Below are 20,261 nucleotides of genomic sequence, written 5' to 3'. Positions count from 1 at the left end.
CAGCCACTCCTCGGAAACATTATACAGGGTTGCTGTGGGTTGGAATAGACTTGATGGCACCTAACAACAACAACAAAATATATATGGAATCCTAGAGTAGCACTACAGGATAAGCACTGGAGTGGTAACCAGTCAGTGGTTCAAACCCACTAACCACTCCTCAGAAACCCTTTACAGGGTGGCTATGAGTTGGAACAAACGTGACAGAATTTCTCATGTGAGCGTATGTATATGTGTGTTTGCATCTAAGTATCTATGGGTCTTTGTGTGCATGCTACCTCCCAGGGCCCATTTCTGCTCTTTTCCTGAACTCCAGCCCTTCACTTGAGTGTGAATAGCTGACTCTCTGTGTGTGCCTGTATGATAGTTTGTGTGTGAGACTGTATATCAGTGTGTGTGTGTGTGTGTGTGAGCAAGGATTTGCCTTAGCAAAGGCTGTCCTATCTGCTCACACAGGCTCTGCCCCCATCCATCAAAGCCTGAGCCAGCTGTGGGGTACCCCAGCTCTGGCTTCTACAGACTTTAACCCTCTGGTTTGCCCCTCCCGCAGTGGACCATGGGCCATTCCTTAACCTTTACTTACCTCAGTTCCTTATGAGTAAAAACGGGGTGATATGAGGAGACCCCTTGTTGGGTGGGGAACTCATAGGAAGCCCTAAACAGTACCCATAGTGCCTTGGTTATGTGGCCTCACTGAATGGAAGTCCTGCCTCCGGGAAGGATTATTGGGGGGCAGGAGAGGGTTGTCTAGGGTTGGAAGACAGGGATTTTGGTTGAAGTAACATTTCCTGAAGGCCTATGGGAAAGCTCGTCTATTCTCACCCCTTCTCTCTCCTTATCCTCACTGCTCGGACACTCGGTGCTCCATTGTTCACCCTGTCCCCACCTCCTCACTCTGGCCCTTTCCCCTTTCCTTCACCAATTCTTGTGGGCTGGGGCTTTTCACCTGTCTGCATGTCCTCTTCTCGCCCGGTCTGTTCCCCACACCTGGCTCTCTTGTTTCCCACCTGCATCTCCGGTCTGTTCCCCACACCTGGCTCTCTTGTTCCCACGCCTCATCTCTTTCGGGTTCCTATCCTCTCCCCCCTCCCCCCCCACGCCTGTATCCATCCCTCCTGTCTGTCTCTTCTACCCCCCGCATGCAGTAAAGGATGCGGACGGCGTTCTCTGCCGTTACAAGAAGATCCTGGGAACCTTCCAGAAGTTGAAGAGCATGTCTCGCGCCTTCGAGCACCACCGAGTGGACCGCAACACAGTGGCTCTGACCACGCCCATCGCGGAGCTGCTGATCGTGGCCCCTGAGAAGCTGGCGGAGGTGGGCGAGTTCGACCCCTCCAAGGAGCGCTTACTGGAGTACTCGCGCCGATGCTTCCTGGCCCTGGATGAGGAAACGCTCAAGAAGGTGCAAGCTCTCAAGAAGAGCAAGCTGTTACTGCCCATCACCTACCGCTTCAAGCGGTGATTGCTGCCTGGACACGCCCACCACCCACCCTCTCCTGACCCAGTCCTCCCTGCCCTCTCCCACTCCCGGACGCGTCCTTGAGTGGGACCGCCCGGCTTATTGGTGGTGGGTGAGTGGAACCCTACCCACCCTCTGGAGGTGCATCTATGTGATTGGGACCCTCTCCAAACCCTTGTGTGTGTGTGTGCATGGGCCTGGGAGGTGAGTGGGTGCTCCTCCTAGGGTCTCTGTAGGACCATGTGTGCCTCTCTTCCTTGCAGACACCCGCTCCCACCTCTCTGTAGATGTATCTGCCCCCTTGCTCCCTGTATTCCCAGCATTCCTTTTCCCCTCTTTCCCGGGATTGTGAGGTGGGGGGGGGGGCTCACTTATCCAGGCTCTCAAGAGCTACTGCCCAGGGCCTGTTTCTGCCCTTTCCTGAACTCTGGTACCTTCCTCCAACAAGAAAAACCTTTACTGGAGCGACCCTAGCCCTCTGGGCAGAGGGCTGCATGGACTCCCATGTCTATCCCCGGCCTCTGAAAGAGTCTGGCCAAACTCGACCTTCCCCGCTGGGAGCGTCTCACCCCAGTTCTGGGGTGCCCCCATCGATATCACCTGTGACAGAGAATTATGCAGATAATTTAAATTAAAAAGAAATGAAAACATTTGGAATAAATCAGGCCTCAGCCTCTTGCTCAGAGGGGGAACGTTGTCAGAAGGGGGTGGTGGTTGCTACGGAGACGGTGACAGGGCCCTTGGGGGGTTCCAGGGAGCAGGCGGTCAGGCAGGAAACAGGGAAATGGAAGACAGGGTGTAATTAGCCCCCTGCAGGCAGAGGTGGTAGGAAAAGCAGCTGTGTCCCAAAGAACAGAAGGGCAGAGCTGTGGCGAAAAGGCGTGAACACTGTCAATTGCTTTATTTGGGATGTAGGCGTGGCGGCAGTAGGCGGGACCCAGAGACTTCTAGCCTTGATGGTTACCTGGGGGACCAGGTAATCTTGGGGCGGAGGCTTTCGCCGGCCCGCAGGGGGCACCACTGCCAGTTTCATTTGTCTCCCAGAAGTGCATTCGTGCGCTTGCGCGGTGGAAGAGAGAGCGAGCGCACAGAAGTGGTTGCTGGGACAACCAGGAGAGGGCGTGCTTGCTTAACGGTCGGGGAACATCTATCTTTACGATAAGAAGGGAAAATCTAGCGCATGCGCACAGTGTATTCTGGAACCTGTACCCCTCACGGGGAAGTATACCTCACGTCAGACGATTCCTACGCAGCCGCAAAAGCCTACCTCGCTCCTCTCCGCTTCTACCCTGCGCAGGCGCACAAAGCCGCGCCGGCAACCTCCGCAGCGGCCGCGCGCACCCTTCATCCCGCTGGCTGCTTTTGGTAGCGCAACCTCTTTTAGGCCTTCCACGAGAGCGCCCCATCTTTTCCTCCGCTCTCCTCAACCGGGGAGCCAAGAGCCAGGTGCCGTGAGCCCGCCCCCCTTTTTCTTCTGACCCACCTCGCCACCGTCCTCCCACCCATTTTGGGTCCCGAAGCCGGAAGGAGCCGAATCGTTGACGGAGAAAGCCGAAGCCTGTCCCTGCGAGTGGCGGAAAGTGCCGAAAATTTCCGGGCGGGTAAGAGTGAGCGAGTGGAATCTCCGGAAAGAGCCGAAGCTTGGAATTGAGCAGAAATCTTTGAACAGGCCGGAGGACGAGTGTCAGAAACCTTTCGGTACAGTTAGGATTGTCAGAAATCGCCGGGCCGATTTCTTGGAAAAGGTAACGGAAAAGAGTGGGGGGACTGGAAGAAGCTAACTTTTGGGACGGTTTGAATTGTCGGAAGTAGCCGAACCCTTCGAGCAGCTCGACGCGGAGGAAAGCGAGGACCTACGGAACCATCCGAACGTTGAGGAGGCAATCTCCGAAAAATTACGAGGACCTGGGAAGCCGACGAAGTCCTGTGTTCGTGTGTTTTCGGAAAAGCCGAAGCCACCGCCTCCCGGCCTTCGCCGGAGCAAGGCCCTGTGGGGAGGGACAGCTCGTGGGCGGGCGGGCGGGTGGGCGGGGCGAGGGGGGGTCGGAGCTGGGGCGGGGCGGGGCGCCGCAGCTTGCTTAGGTAGGAGGCGGCGAAGCGCCGACCGTGGCCGGAAGTAGCCGAAGCGGGCGGCGGAAGTAGCCGAAGCGGCCGGAGCGGGCGGGCGGCAAGGCGAGGCGAGAGCTGCACAGGGCCCTACGCGGCCGCCTCAGCATGTCGGACTTCGACGAGTTCGAGCGGCAGCTCAACGAGAATAAACAAGGTGAGGGCGCTGGAGGCATGGAGACGGCGGTTGGGGTGGCTTTTCGTTTCCCTCTTCGCCCCGCGCCATTTTCTCCCCTTTTCCCTCCTCCTTTCAGCGCCGCGCGGCGCCATCAGCCACCTTCCTTTCCTCGCTCGGCGGCGCGCGCCTGGCCCACGTGACCTCCCGGCGTTCTGCCGCGCGCGCGGTGCGGGAAAGGGGACGGCGGAGCTCGGGCGCGTGACGCATGCGCGCCTCCGTGCCCGTTTCCGTGCTCCACGTGGTCCCCGGCGGCGGCGGCGGCTGGGCAGTGAGCCCTCTTATTATCCGGACGTCCATTTCCCTTTTTAATATCCCCTTCTGTGGACAAGATAGGTCAGCTCCCGTAATTCGTACTTTCTCCCGCTGTCCTGGTACTTCCGCTTCCGGTCGGGCCCACGGCCCTGTCTCCACGCCCCCTTTGTTTCCAAAATGGCGGTTATGGGGCCTGGCCCCCCCATCCTTCCTTCACGTGGACCGAGGTGGTGTCGCGGACCCCGAGTGCGGGCGATCTCGGGGTCCTTCCCGCACCCCTGGTGCACGGCCTTCTGAGAGCCGCAATTTCCTGGGGCCGCCGCCATGAACTGGAGCGCTTGGTGTGCTCGTGTTTCTGCTTCAAAGAGGGGAGGGAGAGACCGACCACCCATCGTCCTTAGCCCAAGTACCCGCCCAGCGTGCATCTGCCCCACGCGCACGCTGGTACGGGCTGTCCTGATCGTCCCGATACGTGGTGTGCCTCCCTAGCCCCCCAACGCCGACGTACTCCAGCATCGGGGTACCATATAGAGATGAGGCCCGAGGGTGTGGTGGGGTGCAGGCGGGAGGAAGGGACCCGCAATTAGAACAAAGCACGTGGCCGCGCTGCCCTGCCGAGGGACGCCCTGGAGGTTGGGCCCAGGAGAGCCCTTAGACTAAGTCTTCTGTTCCTCTTGCCTCCTCCCTGCTTGGTTTCGGGACTAAAGCAGCTGAGTCCCTGGCACGGTCGGGGACGTGGGTCTCCTGGTGCTTGAGAGTGAAGAGCCCCCGTGCCTACTTGGATTTCTGGGTGAACACGGGAAGGCTCGGGCATTCTTCTTGAGCCCAGGAAACTTGGATAGGTAGGGAGGTGGCTGGATTAGGGACGGGAGCCGGGGAGGAAGCAGCGTAAACCCGGTGCCTGCTGGTGCCGGCTGACTCGGTGATCCTCTCCGCCGATTCCGTTTATCTAAGACACTGCTGGAGAGCGCCAGCTTTGGAGTTGCTTGAGGCTACTTGCCTTTTCAGATGCTTATTTGGTTGGTGAGTATCTGTGTGGCTTGATACACGTCTGTAATTCGGTGTGTTTCTACTGTTTCATATGTAGATTGGCTCTTGTTTTTTTGATTGTGGGCCTCTGAGAGGCTCAGAGAGGGTGTTAGTATCCATGGTCTTTAAACTCGCCAGTGTTTATCTCGGTCGGGATTAAGCTTTTCTTTGTAGGCGATTCTGAGTAGATCCTTTCACCAGGCCCTGGGGGCAGAAATGATTTCTTTCCTGGCTGGAGAAAACGGAGGCCCAGGAAATGCATGCATTCTTCCCGGTTTTCCTCTGGTCAGAGGCAGCATGGGGGGCCTTTGGCTATTGTGATGGCATCCCCAGCTGTCAGGCTTGGGGTCCCACCTGTGGGGAAAGGCTGGGAAAGGTGCCCCCTTCTGTGGAGGCCTCACGACCCCTGGGCAGACTAGAGGAAGAGAGTGTCTCAGTGTGAAGTTGGAGCCTTTAAGGTTGGTGAGGTCAGAAGTAGCTGACCTTGGTCCGGTGGGATGGAGTGAGGCTCTCTACTTTCTCAGTGTCTCCCCAGACCTGACCCCACTGGGGCTGCCTTCAGTCCTGCAGGCTCAGTCCGAGATTAGTATGTAGAACAGGCTTCCAACCCCAGGCCTGCTCTGCCCTGGAGGGGGGCTCCTGAACTCCTGCACCTCCAGGGGCCCCAGCAGGCAGGCACCACCGATGCTGGGGGAACCCCTTTCTGCTGGTCATTGCCTTTGTTGCATTGGGCTACGAGCTGGGGGCTCTCCATAGTCCAGGCTTTCAGGGTTTTTTCGTGAGGGGGCTCCGAGGAGGTCATTCACTAGGTCAGATCAGACTCTGGAGTGTTCTGCCTGGTGCTTCACTGCACCCACTGAACTGACAAGGAGCAGGCTTTGCTATACTCCTGCTGTCTGGTTTGAGGCAAGTCACATGGCTGCAGTGCCTCAGTTTGATCATCTGGAATGGGAGCCCAGTTATGCTTCCCCCAGGGGTGGGTGGCGGGGACACAGGCCCATGTAAGCAACTCACTGTTTCCTCTTCTAAGGTGGAGGTGTGTTCCTTGAGTACTAGTGCTTCTGAAATTGAGATGCTTTTACAAAAGATGTTTTAATTATGTTGGGAAAATGCAGGAGGGGGACTGGGGACTGGCCAGGACCACTGCCGCTGCGGGCTGGTGGAGCGCTTTAGAGATCCCTGGCATCTGAATTGAGGAGACAGTCCAAGGGGGAGCCTTGCTCTGTGCCTCCTGGGTTGGGCCTTGCTTCACCCTCGTGTCCGCCATCCTCCCCCCTTGAAAGCCAAGGCAGTTAGCCTCCAAGTGAGAATGGGTGAGGGACTGCAGAAGCAGCTGTCCATCTGGTCCTGTCCTCCCTCTGGTGGAGCCTCTGATAGCCCACCAGCGAGGCAGGCAGGGTGGTGAGGGGGCCCTCGGAGAAAGGGGGTGGGGTGGGAAACATGAGCTTGTCTCTCTCCTCATTATTCACCTGCTTCCCCGGCATCCGATCCCTAGGCTAGCTGCCAGCTGCCTCACCACTTTCTTTTGAAGGGTCTGGGGGCCTTCTTGGACCTTCAGTCTCTAACCCTGTTCTTCTGAGCAAGGGTCAAGCCCTCCACCTCCAAGGACTGGTGGGTAGAGGAGCTCTCTCAGGTCACTGCCTGCTGGATGTGTTCTGGCAGGCCGGCCCCAGCGCCTCCCCTCATCTTCCCCTTCCTAGAACGGGACAAAGAGAACCGGCACCGGAAGCGCAGCCACAGCCGCTCTCGAAGCCGGGACCGCAAGCGCCGGAGCCGGAGCCGGGACCGACGCAACCGGGATCAGCGGAGTGCCTCCCGGGACCGTCGGCGGCGAAGGTACTGGTGTACTCAGTAACCCCCACACTCTTGGCTTCACTTGGGGTGGGCTCCCCTCCGTGGCAGGCTCTGCAGAGGCCTGTTCTGCGTGCTCTCGCAGATGCCCCCTCTGAGGCTCTACCTCCCTGAGCTCTCAAGGTGTGGACTGTGTCCCAGCTGGGCCTGCCTACCGGCTGGGGGTCCTCTCCTAGGCTCCTCTCTCTGTCCCTCTCAGGTGGGGACTGTGGGTGGAATCCTGCCTCAGTTTCTCTACCTAGAGAATGTCTGTTCTGGTGTGGGAGCATATTTTGAGCGGAATGGCAAGGCTGTGGGGGCCCTGCTTGCTCAAGCCTCAGCCCTGGCCTGGCTTGGGAGTTTCAGTTTTCCAGGCTGGGGTTTGGTGTTTGGCAAAGATGAGGGTCCCTAGTCATCTCTTCCCAAATTTTTCCCTCCCATCTTCAGCAAACCGTTGACCAGAGGAGCAAAAGAGGAGCACGGCGGATTGATGTGAGCCGCTTTTCCCACCCATTCTGCTGTCCTTACCTTAGCCCCAGCCCAGCACACCGGGACCCAGCCTATCCCTGAGCTAACCCTTCCTGGAGAGGGCTGGGCTAGCTGATGTGGGGGAGCCGAGGGGCATGCAGGCTGGATCCTCAGACTCAGGGTGCCCTCTCCCACTCTGCCCTCCCCATCCCTAGTCGGTCTCCCCGCCATGAGAAGAAGAAGAAGGTTCGCAAGTACTGGGACGTGCCGCCCCCGGGATTTGAGCACATCACCCCCATGCAGTACAAGGCCATGCAAGGTGTGCCTCCCGGGAGGGGCCCAACCAGGGAGGGGTGGGCACTGAGACCCTAGGCTTGGAGGAGGGGGGTCCCGTATCCCTGGAGTTCCTGCCTGGACTTGAGGAGGAGGGGAGAGACCACAACAGAGTGGGTTGACCTTCTGTTGGGATCCCACAAGGAGATGGCACAGTTGCTGGGGGGTCTGTCGGCTGTTTGGGGATGCTGCCCTACCCTTCCTGAGCTGGGTCTGGGGCAACTTTTAAGCAGAAGATGGAAGGTTTTAGGGGGCGTGCAGGGGTGGTTTTGAGCCAGAACCACAGAGTGTTCTGATTTTAATGCTGTTCAACCCTTTTAAAGCTGCTGGTCAGATTCCGGCTACCGCCCTTCTCCCCACCATGACCCCAGATGGCCTGGCTGTGACCCCAACGCCAGTGCCTGTGGTTGGCAGCCAGATGACCAGACAGGCGCGGCGCCTCTATGTGGGCAACATCCCCTTTGGCATCACTGAGGTACTGCCCTCCCCCTAGCCCTCCCCTGTCCCCAGCTCCTCCCAACTCCCTGCCCCTTCTCCCTCCCTGGATCCCCTCCCCTCATCCTGCACGGGTCCGACTCTGCTCCTGCAAGACCCCCCGGCCCCCTCCCAGACGGACCGATGGAGTTGAGCCAGCCAGGGGCCGGGCTGGGGGTGGTCCTCTCCCTCCCTCCTTCCTCTTCCCCCTCTCCCATCTGCCCTCTCCCAACTCCTCCAGCCGCCCAGGGCTCAAGCACACACATAAGTGACCGTCACCGGAGCGAGACAGAGAGGGAGACGCAGACACAGCGCACATAAACACAGACGCACGCGCCCTCGTGTTTCTCTGACACGCCTCTCCTTCTCTGCTGCCTGGCCCGGCCCGGCCTCTCCCCGCCTTCCCTGCCCGCTCCTCCCCTCCCCGTCTCCCCACCCCTTCCCATGGCCCCCCGGAGAATCCCGAGATCAAAGAGTTGTTTCCATTTCTCTTTAAAGTGAAATATTGTGGGGCTGAGATCCCTCGTAGCAACAAAAAGTTTGCTACCATCGTCCAAGGCAAGTAAGGTCCATTCTGACTTTCTCAACCTGCACTTTGCTCCATTTGATAAACCAGCCCCCGGACTCCAGGGCCAGATCCCTCCACATCACTCTTCTCTCCTCCCTCCCCTCCTCTCCTCCCTCCTCACCTGCTCTCGTCTCCTCTCTGTCTTGCGCCGGGTGTCCATCTGTCCATCCGTCGGCTGTCTCATCCTCCCTGACCTGTTCCTGGTTCCCGCCTGCTCCGCTCCCGTCTCTGCTCTGAGTTTCTCTCCCTGGTCTCCTCTTTCTCCTCATGTCTCCACACTGTTTCTCCTCTCACCTCTCTGGCTCGTCTGGCCCCCTCCGACCCCTTGCCATCTCTGACCGCTGTGCCCTCCTCATTGTCCTCATGCTTTCGTTTCCCCTCTGACCCCCCCCCCCTTCCCCCCTTGCCCCCACATCCCTCTGTGTCTCCCTCTCTCACCCTTCCCCTCCTCTCTCCACCTCCCCTCCCCACCCCCCCTGTCTCCTCTTCCCTCTGCAGGAGGCCATGATGGACTTCTTCAACGCCCAGATGCGCCTGGGGGGCCTGACGCAGGCCCCTGGCAACCCGGTCCTGGCTGTGCAGATCAACCAGGACAAGAACTTTGCCTTTTTGGAGGTGAGCCGGGCACTTGAAGGGAGGAGGAAGCTGGTGTCACGTGAGGACCTGTCCCTTGTTGGGGGCTGGCTCTGGGCTGCTGTGTCTCTGACCCCAGCTCCAACAGACGCCTCAGGGAAAGGACAGTGGGGGACGGACGGGCAGTGGGGGACGGACGGACAGTGGGGGACGGTGTATTTAGTTTTCGATGCTCTGAGGCTTGCTCTTTTACCAATCAGCCTTGGAGTGTTGTAGATGTTGTTAGGTGCTCGTCTCCCTTTTTGTACTTGATGGGGGCCTGGCAGCAGGGGGGCTTCTAGCAGCCCTGCTCTGGAGTGCAGCTTCAGTGCACCGTCCCTTCCCTGTGTGGCGTCTCGCGTCCTAGCATATGTTTGTGGAGCATGGCTTCTTAAGGCAGCAGCTGTGGTTGTGGCTGCCTGGTTCTCCTGGTGCCACGCAGAGCTGCACACTAAACATCTACCCGACTGAAGAGGCTCCTTCTTTGGCTGCTTCTCACCACCCTTGTGCCCCCCCTACAGTTCCGTTCAGTGGACGAGACCACGCAGGCCATGGCGTTCGACGGCATCATCTTCCAGGGCCAGTCATTGAAGATCCGCAGACCTCATGACTACCAGCCACTGCCCGGCATGTCGGAGAACCCCTCGGTCTACGTGCCTGGTGAGTGGAGCTGCCAAGGAAGCAGTGCTTCTGGAGGGCTTTGTGAATTGGGCTTGTCCCCCGCTTGGCAGACGTGATGCCCAGGACCCAGAGAGTGGCAGGCTAGGGCCGGGTTGGAGGCATTGCGGGAGGTCAGGCAGCTAGCTGGCTGGCAGTCAGGGTCTGTGGCCTCCTGGTGCTGGGATGTCGGGCGAGTGACTCCATCTCTCTGGGCCTCAGCCTCCTAGGGAGGGTGTGTGGGGGGACAGCGCACTAATGAGTGTGTGTATGCGTGGGCGTGCATGTGGGTGTGCGAGCGAGTGAGCGCGATGTCAGCAGAGCTCCCGGCGTGGGGTCTGGCGCGTGGACGGTCACACGTTTGCCTTGAATCCTGTGCTCTGGGCCCATTCCCCACAGGCCTGATCGGTGGATCGTACGGTGACGGGTCGGCACGCTCTTTCCTTGAAGGTAGTACATGTTCTCAGCTTCCTGGTCTTTTAGTGGGGCCGCTCCGCCCCACCACCCTCACATGAGAGCAGCCACACCACAGTCACCGCGAGGCCTGCCCGGGGGCTGCCTGTGCAGCTTGTACGGGCTCCCACCTTGGAGCGTCACGTAATTTCCACAGGCCGTGAAGTCGTCTTCCTTTACAGACAAGTGGCCCGGGGATCCAGGCAGAAACAAACGGGTGACCTCTAGTGTGCGCTGGGTGTCGGGTGGAGAGCGCAGGGTCTGCTGGCTGACAGCCCTGAAGGACCCTTTAGTGCTGGAGTCGGCTCTTCAAAAGGCAGAGGGCAGTTCAGGACTTGCCCGGGTCCCCCGACTTTCTCCATCCTAACGGACGTGGAAATGGGGAGACTCTGCAGAAACGGGAGGAATCTCCACGTATGTATGCAGACAACCAAACTTCCAAACCCAGTAAGAGATTTACAAACCAAAACTTGAATGTGAATTGGGTGAAGGTTTACAGTGCACATTAGTTCTCCACTCAGCAATTCCATACACGTTTTGTTTCTTCACTGAATGCAGCCCCTCAGTGAAACATCATTTAACCTGCTTCAGCCCTGTGTTTCCTGTTTCCATTCCTCCTCTTTTCCTAATCCTCCTGAACCTTGTCCTTGGGTAAGTGCTGCCCTCGTGAACTCAATGGCTGGTGACTCTAAGGTGTGCGGATCTGCCTGGTGTAACTGTCCCGTTCCCCGCCCCCTCCCCACACCACCACCCATAGACCAATTGTATGGCTGACTATTGAGTCCTGGGGGTGAGTTCATTTCCAGACCTGAAGGGGTGACCCAGGGTCTCAGATCAGTAGGCTTGGTCTTTTGTACGATTCTGCGTTTTATTCCACATTTTTCTCCCTTTTTATCCAGGACCTCCTCTGTGATCCCTTTCAGAGCTGTCAGCAGTGGTAGCCGGGCACCATCTAGTTCTTCTCGTCTTAGGTTGTAGAGGCTGAGGTTTATGATCTCCGGGTTTCCCTTGGACTGTTTGCATGTATCTCTGATTTGGTTCCCTACGGACGTAGACTATTCTTTGTGTGCCCGTCACGTTCAGTGTGTTTGAAATCATTGTAGGCTCCATAGCTCTCCGCTCACTCTGTGCTTACTCTGTTAGGCATTGTCCTGAGTGTACCGGGTGGGTCATCTTGTAATCTCCATAGCAATTCTACTGTACAAGGGTCAGCTGGTGTTCGCCCAGGTACCTAATCTGGACAGTTGCCTGTTGGCCATTAAATCAAGTGTTACTGGCCCATGGCCAGGCCGTCTTGTTGCAGACTGGCTGCTTGCGCCGTGCTGTGGAGGCCAACCAAGTTAGGTAGTGTCAGAAGAGACTGATTGGAAAGAAATCTCTCTGACCTGGCCCTTGGCAGAAAAGTTGGCTGACCCCTGCTGTAGTAAAGACTGCTCTTCCCTCTCACCGTGGGGGAAGCTGAGGCGAAGAGTGATGAATGACTTGTTGAAGGTCACCAAGTGTAGAGTTGGCATCCGCCGTCCTGACTTGCCGCCTGACCTCAGAACCCACACCTAGCCCTTCCTGCCTGTTGGCATGGAATACGGCAGGTGCCTTTGACTGTTGTCCTTATTAGTTAACGTCACTGTGATTGGGGGATAGGTTATAGAGCAAATTGGTGTCCCATTCAACAGCTGATTCCAGTTTTGTCTCGCGACACTGAGGGCAGTCCCTTGACTGTAACAGTAGCATCCTTTCCACTTCCTGCCTGCTTCTCCCATGGCCATTTGTCTTTTCCCTCCTCCTTCCTGCCTTCTGAGCTTTCTACCTGGGCATATGCTGCCTTTTGTTCTTGTATGGTTAACTGCTGGCAGGCACGCATACCTCCCTGGTGTCACTGTTCACATTATAGACCCTTTTGGTGGAAAGTTGAGCCACTTGGGTGAGTCCAGTTCCAGGCATGGGGGTGACTAAGGGTCATAGTTTCTAGGGACCATCTTCCCTCACTGAAAACCCTTTTCCAGAGAGAGCTGTCTTCTGCTGTGATTAAACAGAGAGAAATCACTTGTTGACCCTCTCTGGGATCCACCTGCCCTCAGAGACGTGGCGAGTGGCCAAGGGACCTGAACTAGGTGGATGGATTTGGTTTTAGGGGCTGGGACTTAACAAGATGTGTGATTCTGTTGTAAGGGCTATACGTTTATATATAAAATTTTACTTAAACACTCCCTGCACTAAAAAAACAACCACCAAAGAGAGAAAAAAAATAGGGAAAAGCATTTGATAAGATCAGTAGGCATTCTTGATTGTGATTAAGAAAAAAGCCAACTTGGGAAACTGGAAGGGGGAGCCTCCTTAATCTTGATGGAAGGGCACAGACCTGAATAAACTCAACCTGTTAACTAGATACAGGGGTGAGCTGTTCTATGTTAGGAGCCAGGGGAGGCTGCCGATTAGCGATGCTGCGGGCTCCCAGCCCATCTTTCTGAGAGGAGACTGAGGATACCGGTGGAGCTGGCGCTGGTTGTGACCATGAGGCCTGTTGGTCGGAGCCATTGAGTCTGTTATGACCCATAGCGACCCTTTTAGGCACAGTAGAACCAAGTGCCCCACTGGGCCAGGTTTTTCTGGCCAAGGTTTCCCAGTAGTTTAGATTCCTGTTCAGGAATTTCTGACACGAGTCATTAGGCGCAGTGGTGGTTGGGGTCTTCATGATGCGTGAACATGTTCTTCCTTTCTATTCTCATGGTTTTGTTTTCATTTATCTAGTTTCCCTGCCCGTTCAATCATTTTCATCTTTGTTCCAGTCGATTCATTTTGGACCAGGTTAGATAGGTATTTTTTGTTTTTTAAAGAAGCACATGGATCATTTTCATTATTTTTGGAACCAATTTGCTCATAGAAGCTTCAGTCAAGAAATCAGACGATGTATTGTGTTAGGCAAATCTGGTGCAAAAGACTTCTGTAAACTGTTAGAAAGCAAAGGTGTTATTTTGAGGACTCAGGTGTGCCTGACTCCAAGCCATGGTATTTTCGGTTGCCGCATGTGCGTGGAAAAAAGGCCAATCTGGGAAGACCCGGTATGTTTGAATTGCTAGATGAATGAACAAATCTGACTTAGAACGTGTTCAGGAGGGACTAGTTCATGGAGAAAGGTGTTATGCTTGGACAAGCGGGTCAGAGAAAAAGAAGGACCCCCATTGAGATAGACTGACCGCGTGGCAGCAACAACAGATTGAAAGAACCATTGTGAGGATGCTGTCGTGGGGTCACTTCTGCCTGTGGCCCCCACGTTGCTGGGAAGGGCTCCGCAGTCACCCCAGCACCCACCATGCCCCTCACTGGCTTGTGGAGCAGCCGTGCTCTATGTAGGGTGCCCCATCCCCAATGACAGAGAAGCCTGAATGGCATGACCCCCGTTGCCCATCCCAAGGCCCTGGTTTAGTGAGCGCTCCCCTGGAGACCCTCACACAGGGAGCTGGCATCTGCCTCCGCACAGCCAGTTTCAGACAAGGAGCTGGTCTGGTGGGGATGTTGCCCCTAGTGTGTCAGAGCCATCGGGGTGGTCATGTGGCCTTCTTGCCTGTCGGGTGCTGTGTAAGAGCCCGAGAGCCTATTAGACACAGGGCCTGGCCTGGCCTGGCCTGCTCGCTGCGCCGCTGGCTGCTCCTCTCATTGACGGCGAGGGCACAGCATTCCTACCTTTGTCGCTCCCTGAGGCTCAGGACATGTGGCAGCGGGGCCAGCGGAGGCAGGGCCGGATGGCTGGTACACATCTCACAGTTGGCTGGGTGGCACCTAGAAATCTGCACACGTGATGAGGGGCAGCAGGCTGTACCCCCGGTAGGCGCGCATGTGCACGTGTGTGAGAGAGCGTGGGCGGCTCATGCCCCTTCTGGCTCTGCGTGTGCAGTGGTGAGCGAGATGGCCATTGGAGCCCTGGGGACCCTGTTGCCTGCAGGGCTGCCGACATGCAGCGCATCCCCCCACGGCCACAGCAACTTCAGGATCCCTGGAAGGAGGAGGGCTGGGGGAAGATGGTCAGTGGGGAGGCTCGACTTGGGTGGTGTCAGCAAAGGACTGTGAGGGTGATGGAGAGAGAGGTGTGTGTGTCCTTGGAGCCCTTGCTAGTCTGACCTTGAGTGTGACCTTGGGTTGGTTTCTGCTTTCTGAGGCTCCCGGGCAGCACCGTCTCTGCCCATCTTGGGAGGCATTTGTCATGTGCCATGTCCCCACTCCTGGTTAGGCTCGGAGGTGTGGGCGGACACTCTGCCCTGAGCTAGGTACGACGATCTGGTTGGTGCTGGATCCCTAGGGCCCTGGACGAGTCTTAGTACGCGGAGGGTGCTGTGTTGCTGGGTGCCGAGCTGTGCTGGGGGTTGAGCCGCCCTTTTCTCCCCCCAGGAGTTGTGTCCACTGTGGTCCCCGACTCTGCCCACAAGCTCTTCATCGGGGGCTTACCCAACTATCTGAATGATGACCAGGTAAGGCCCCCCTCCCTCTCAGCGCCCACACCTGCAGACCCCCCCCCCCCCGTCCCCACCCTGAGTCTTAATGTCTGTCTCGCTGCAGGTGAAGGAGCTGCTGACCTCATTCGGGCCCCTGAAGGCCTTCAACCTGGTCAAGGACAGCGCCACGGGGCTCTCCAAAGGCTATGCCTTCTGTGAGTACGTGGACATCAACGTCACAGACCAGGTGAGTCCTGGGGCCTCGCCTCGCCCCACCCCACCCTGCCCTACCCTGCCCTACCCTGCTATCCAAGTTGAGGGACTCTTCCAGGAGGGGTAGGGAAGGCCTGTGAGTGAGTAAGGCTGGGCACGCCCACCCACTGTGCTCTTTGCCGCCTCACCCCTGCACACAGGCCATTGCGGGGCTGAATGGGATGCAGCTCGGGGACAAGAAGCTGCTCGTCCAGCGGGCGAGTGTGGGCGCCAAGAATGCCACGCTGGTGAGCCCCCCGGCACGTCATCTTCCATTGGCTAGCGGGACCCCCGGGGGGCAGGTGGGGAGATGTGGCTGGGCCCCTTGTGACACCGCCTCCCCTCCCCCACAGAGCACTATCAACCAGACGCCAGTGACGCTGCAGGTGCCAGGGCTGATGAGCTCCCAGGTGCAGATGGGTGGCCACCCAACAGAGGTGCTGTGCCTCATGAACATGGTGCTGCCCGAGGAGCTGCTGGACGATGAGGAGTACGAGGAGATCGTGGAGGATGTGCGTGACGAGTGCAGCAAGTACGGGCTCGTCAAGTCCATCGAGATCCCCCGGCCTGTGGACGGTGTCGAGGTGCCCGGCTGCGGAAAGGTGAGGGTGGCCAGTCCTGAGTCCCCTCTGGTGGCTCATGCAGAAAGGGGCTCAGCTGCTGATTCTATACAAGATCAAGTAGTCGTGTCTTTCTGAAGCCCAGTACTTTCTGTGCAGTGGGTGCCATGTTAGAAAGGTCCCCTGGTGTGGCCTCTGCCAGGTCCCCTTCCTGACTTGTCACAGCAGCCATCTGCTCTGGCACCACGAGGTTGTGGGCCACACAGGTGCCGCACTTAGCAGGAGTGTCCTGCGTGGGAAGGAGGTTATGCCAGTCCCTAAGGGTTGCTTCGGGCTGTGAGTGTGTGTGGGGAGCAGGAAGGGAAGGACCCTGGGCTCTTGTTTTGTTGGCCTTTGTTATGTATGTATTTTGTTGAGAGTCTCCACAGCTGAACGTAACACCTACTCAACAGCTTAAAGCACGGACACCCTGTTCAAGGTCATGGTTCAGACCCACTTGCACTTAGCATCAAGAAACAATAGTTCTTTAAAAACATTGCTCCAGGCAGATATTTTTCACTAGGTAAGCTAAAGAATTTTGGGGTTTGAAGACTTCAGGGGATTTTTTGGTTTAAGGCTGAAAGATTAGCTCAGGGCTTTCTTGAGCTTCAACAATTCCAGAATGTCTGACTTTGAAATTCTGCTTTACCTTCTTTTAATCAAGATTCTCCGTGTTTGACTGTTAGAAAAATTCTTTGCTCAAAATGTTGCCTGGTGTTAGCTGGGGACCATCCAGGTCTGGTCAGTAGACCAGAAGGAGGCAGTAGTTTGGAGGCGATTAGCTACGGCTCCAGGCAGAGTCTGATTGTTGTCCCTTAGATGGCTGCATGCCACTGAAGGGTGCCTCACCTAGGACCCAGCCCATCCATCCCATCAGGTGTTGCTTGTGTATCAGCAGCCTCAACAGCTAGTTTGTGTGTGTTCTTGTAAATATGTCACGTAGTTTTTGTCAGTTCAACTTTTTACAGTTGTACAACTGCCCAAAAGGGTTTCCAAGACTGCAATCTTCACAGAAGAAGATTGCCTCACTTTTCTTCCGCAAAGCATGTGGTGGGTATGAAGTGCTAACCCTTGGTTAGCCAGAGAGCACTTGGCCACTCAGCTACCAGGATTCCTCTTACTGACAGTGACTACTTAATTATTGGCTGTGAGAGTCTACCCTTGGTCAAATCTTCTTGTTACTTTAAACCCAAACTCAGTGCTTCAGAAGCAAGACCCTCTCCCCGCTGTGGTTTGAAACTTGATTGTTGATCTTGTCCAGCATCCAGACCAACCTGACCTGACTCTGCTTCACAGATCCTGTGTTCTCTTAGGGTCTGGAGGGCTGCAGTGACCCTGCGCCGAGCAGTCTTAGCACTGGTCTTCCAGTGGCGTCTGCTCACTTCCTGTCTCTGCCCCTTTGTGGTCATTCTCACAGTATTTCAAAGGACTTCACCATGCTGGTGTATACATCATAGACAGTCATCACTTGCCTGGGCCCTGGGAATCCCACAATTTTGTACTCACTTTCCTGCACCAGCTGGCTTTTTTACAATGGCCTAAAGGTGACCCTGCTGTGTCGCCGAGGCCTGCTTGTACCTGAAAGCGGTGGATAGTACAGTACTGTCCTTGTCATTACTTGTAGTAGCTCATCCTCTGCATTTCAGGAGGGTGACTGTGTCCTTGGCCTACTAGAAGTCAATTGTACCCATCACCCTTAGTGTCTTATCTGCCCATTCTGTGATCATTTTCTGTTTCAGGGGGATGTCTTACAAAGATCCAAACAAAGACTCCCTACTCCCAGACCTTGGACTTGGTCATAGTCTCTCCCAATTTCTACTAGCTCTACCTACTTCCTCCTCCTCCCTTTTATTTTGAGAGGTCCAGCTATTTTATTCCTTGAGGAAATGGGGTCATTTATCCTAATAGAATATTCTAGGCTCTGGATTAAGCCCATTGTATCCCAAACTTCCCCCTTCCCTTGTTCCTTGTTGATGTCACGTGCCTTTGAGTCTGTTCTGACTTACTGCAATTCTGTATAGGGTTTATGAGGAGCAGCTGGTGAGCTTGAACTGTTGATCTTGTGGTTCAAACCGACTTTTGCAGGCCCAGCGTGTTAATCCACAGCGCCACACCTATACAGGTGGTGAAGACTGGAGTAGATTCTGTGGTTCAAGTTGATCTTTGAGTTCTGGCTTTGCAGATGACGGACCACTGGCCCTCATGTCTGCTTGTCCCCTCCCTCCATCTTGTCTGAGGGGAACATGACCCTGAAAGGGCACCTCTAATGTCTGCAGAGGTGACAAATTGCTTGACTCTCTGGGAGCTGCTGGGCCCTAGTCTTTAATCTTGGGAATTTGGGGTAAACACCCTATAAATCTGTCCCAACAGCTCTTGCAGGCTGTGGGAAGCCCCCTTCCAGCTCAGCCTTCTGCCCTGAAGTGCCTGCTGGGTTTGTGTTCATGCTGGTGAGGTATACCTACTATCCCAATGCTGAGTTTTCACACACCTTTTCTTCCTGCAGATATTTGTGGAGTTCACCTCTGTGTTTGACTGTCAGAAAGCCATGCAGGGCCTGACGGGCCGCAAGTTCGCCAACAGAGTGGTTGTCACAAAGTATTGTGACCCCGACTCTTACCACCGCCGGGACTTCTGGTAGAGGCGGCCAGGGGAAGGTGGGGGCACGACCGGCAGAGGGCTTCCTCCCCTCCCGCGCCCCTCCTCTCCCCTCTCTGAAGACGATGGGCCGCGGATGACAGCCGATTGACAGCCCAGCAGCAACTGGAATGGCAGCGATCAACGGATCGGGGTGGGGAGGGGGCGGGCGGACGGGGATGTGGACACACTGCGCCTGCCCACACAGGGCTGGGTTGGGATGGGGACGGGTGTGCACAGGGTGGGTTAGGACCCCCACGCCCCTCCCCAAACAATCTCTCCTTCCCTCGTACCTTCCCTTCTTGCCCCTGGTAGGAAAATAGCGTGTTTATATTTTATGGCCAAAATATTTTGAATTTTGTTGTCCGGCCCCTGGTGCCCAGCCCCCTCCCCCTCCAGGACCACAGCCCCTGCCCCCTTGCGGCCTCTGGCCCTCTCTGGTCCCCCTGGTTTCTTACGTAGTGGATTCTCTGTAGTCGCCCCTCCTACCCACCTGCTCCCCCACCTCGTGGCCCCGCCCCCCCGTGGCAGTTTCATATTTGCTAAGACGAATTTGCTCATTAAACATTTTGTTGTATTTTACTTTACGGAGCCTCTGTGTCGTATGTCTGACCCTTCCCTTTCCATTCTCCGAGTTCCTGTTGGCAAGCTGTTGGGTGCTTGACCGAGACCCACACAGTGGGGTGGGGGAAGGGGCAGCTTGTCTGGACAAGGCTGACAGGACGTGGGCAGCGAATTGCCCCGGAAGGTCTGGTCAGCCCCAATAGCCCCTGGCAATTGGGCGCACGCGGCCCGCTTCCCCCGATTCCTGTCAAGTCCACAGTCCGCTGGGCACAGCGCCAGTCCCTGCGTAGTCGGCCGGAAATGAGATCAGCGGTGGCGGCTGCGCGGCGGAAGTGCCGCTGTCCCCGGTTTTTCACCCTGGGACTGCGCAGGCGCCTCAGGGGGCGGGGCGCGCGGCCACTTCCGCTTCCGGTCCGTCTCCTCCGGTTGCTTCCCGTCCGCTCGGCGGCTCCCCTCCCCCGCCTGGCTCTCCGCGCCCCCTCCCGGGCGCCGGGCCGGCGGGGCGGTCAGCGTGCGGTCCCCGGAGCGTCCGCGTGTGCGTCCAAGTGCGCCTCCGCCGCGCGCCCCGTGACACCGAGGCCGAGCGGGGACAGGGGGCTGACCGCCATGACCCCCCAGAGCCTGGCGTGAGGGGTCGAGGTGAGCGCGGGCCGGGCGCGGGGAACGGCGGGCGACGGCGCGCGAACCTCGCGGGGCCTAGGTGTCGCGGGCGGGACTGTTCCTGCCGACTCCGGTCATGACTGCCGCCTTTGTGTCTCCGCGTCTGGGTTCCTGTGTGTGTGCTTGTCCGTCCGTCCGTCCGTCCGTCCGTCATCTCGCTGCATCTGACTGCTCCAATCTGTCTCTGTGTTCTTGGGACTTCCGCCCCCCAGCTGTCTCCCGCCGTCGTCTCTAGAACCCTGCCCTAGTGCCCCTTTCCTCACTTTTGTCCCCCTGCCCCTACACTCCATACCGGCATCTCCAGTTGCACGGGGCCCTCCGGGTCCCCGTCTCTCCCCGCCTGGTTTCGCCAGCCTCTCATGTGCGGTCAGACCCCGGGCTCTGCAATCCGAAGCCCACCGCCGCTGAGTCCCTTAAGACTCAAGGCGCTTCTGGGACATAGGGTGTGCAAGGCTGTCCTCATTACGGAAGTAGATTGCCACATCTTTATCCTGGACACCGTCACTGATCTCTCAGTCCGTACCACCACGGCACCAACAGGGCTCCTTACGTGGTAATTAATAATAATAATGAAAAGGAAACCAGCCCTCTGCCGCCGAGTTGATTGGGTCTCCGGGATAAAATTTGCAGCAGCAGCGCTTGGCAGGCTGGCTAATGGTCAACCCTCTAAGCCACTGCTTGCTAGCGGAGTGGTCTTTCACACGTG

General features: G+C 57.0%; 2 protein-coding genes across 3 annotated transcripts in view; both read left to right on the top strand.

Annotated features, from left to right (window-relative positions):
• CCDC106 (coiled-coil domain containing 106) overlaps positions 1–1,462 on the top strand; it is a 6,912-nt gene extending 5,450 nt beyond the window's left edge. Inside the window, exon 4 of the mRNA XM_006868282.1 lies at positions 1,146–1,462. Within this exon, the coding sequence (XP_006868344.1) occupies positions 1,146–1,462 (317 nt within the window). The remainder of the gene's footprint in view (positions 1–1,145) is intronic.
• A 2,163-nt stretch (positions 1,463–3,625) lies between these two features.
• Positions 3,626–18,918, top strand: U2AF2 (U2 small nuclear RNA auxiliary factor 2). Of its 2 annotated transcripts, none has more exons than XM_006868088.1 (12): positions 3,626–3,722; positions 6,725–6,860; positions 7,302–7,346; positions 7,538–7,641; positions 7,979–8,130; positions 9,196–9,312; positions 9,831–9,969; positions 14,803–14,882; positions 14,971–15,093; positions 15,260–15,346; positions 15,452–15,700; positions 18,201–18,918. In XM_006868088.1, the coding sequence occupies exons 1-12, from the start codon at positions 3,674–3,676 to the stop codon at positions 18,333–18,335; spliced, it is 1,416 nt and encodes a 471-aa protein (XP_006868150.1). In that variant the 5' UTR covers positions 3,626–3,673; the 3' UTR covers positions 18,336–18,918. The 2 variants fall into 2 exon arrangements, with proteins under 2 accessions (XP_006868150.1, XP_006868149.1); XM_006868087.1 differs by having other exon boundaries at positions 3,640–3,722; positions 15,260–15,358.
• The last annotated feature ends 1,343 nt before the right edge of the window (positions 18,919–20,261 follow it).

The sequence above is a fragment of the Chrysochloris asiatica genome, unplaced genomic scaffold (genome assembly GCF_000296735.1).
Source record: "Chrysochloris asiatica unplaced genomic scaffold, ChrAsi1.0 scaffold00116, whole genome shotgun sequence".
Lineage (NCBI taxonomy): Eukaryota > Metazoa > Chordata > Mammalia > Afrosoricida > Chrysochloridae > Chrysochloris > Chrysochloris asiatica.
The sequence above is the reverse complement of the archived record's forward strand: the minus strand, read 5'-3'. Positions and strand labels throughout refer to the sequence as shown.

Bases quoted from the DNA above. Each gene is read 5' to 3' on its own strand.
- U2AF2 (XM_006868087.1), top strand. From the start codon at position 3,674: ATGTCGGACTTCGACGAGTTCGAGCGGCAGCTCAACGAGAATAAACAA. The intron at 7,347-7,537 runs GTGAGCCGCTTT...CCCCATCCCTAG, and splicing joins GAGGAGCACGGCGGATTGAT to TCGGTCTCCCCGCCATGAGA. The intron at 9,313-9,830 runs GTGAGCCGGGCA...CCCCCCCTACAG, and splicing joins AGAACTTTGCCTTTTTGGAG to TTCCGTTCAGTGGACGAGAC.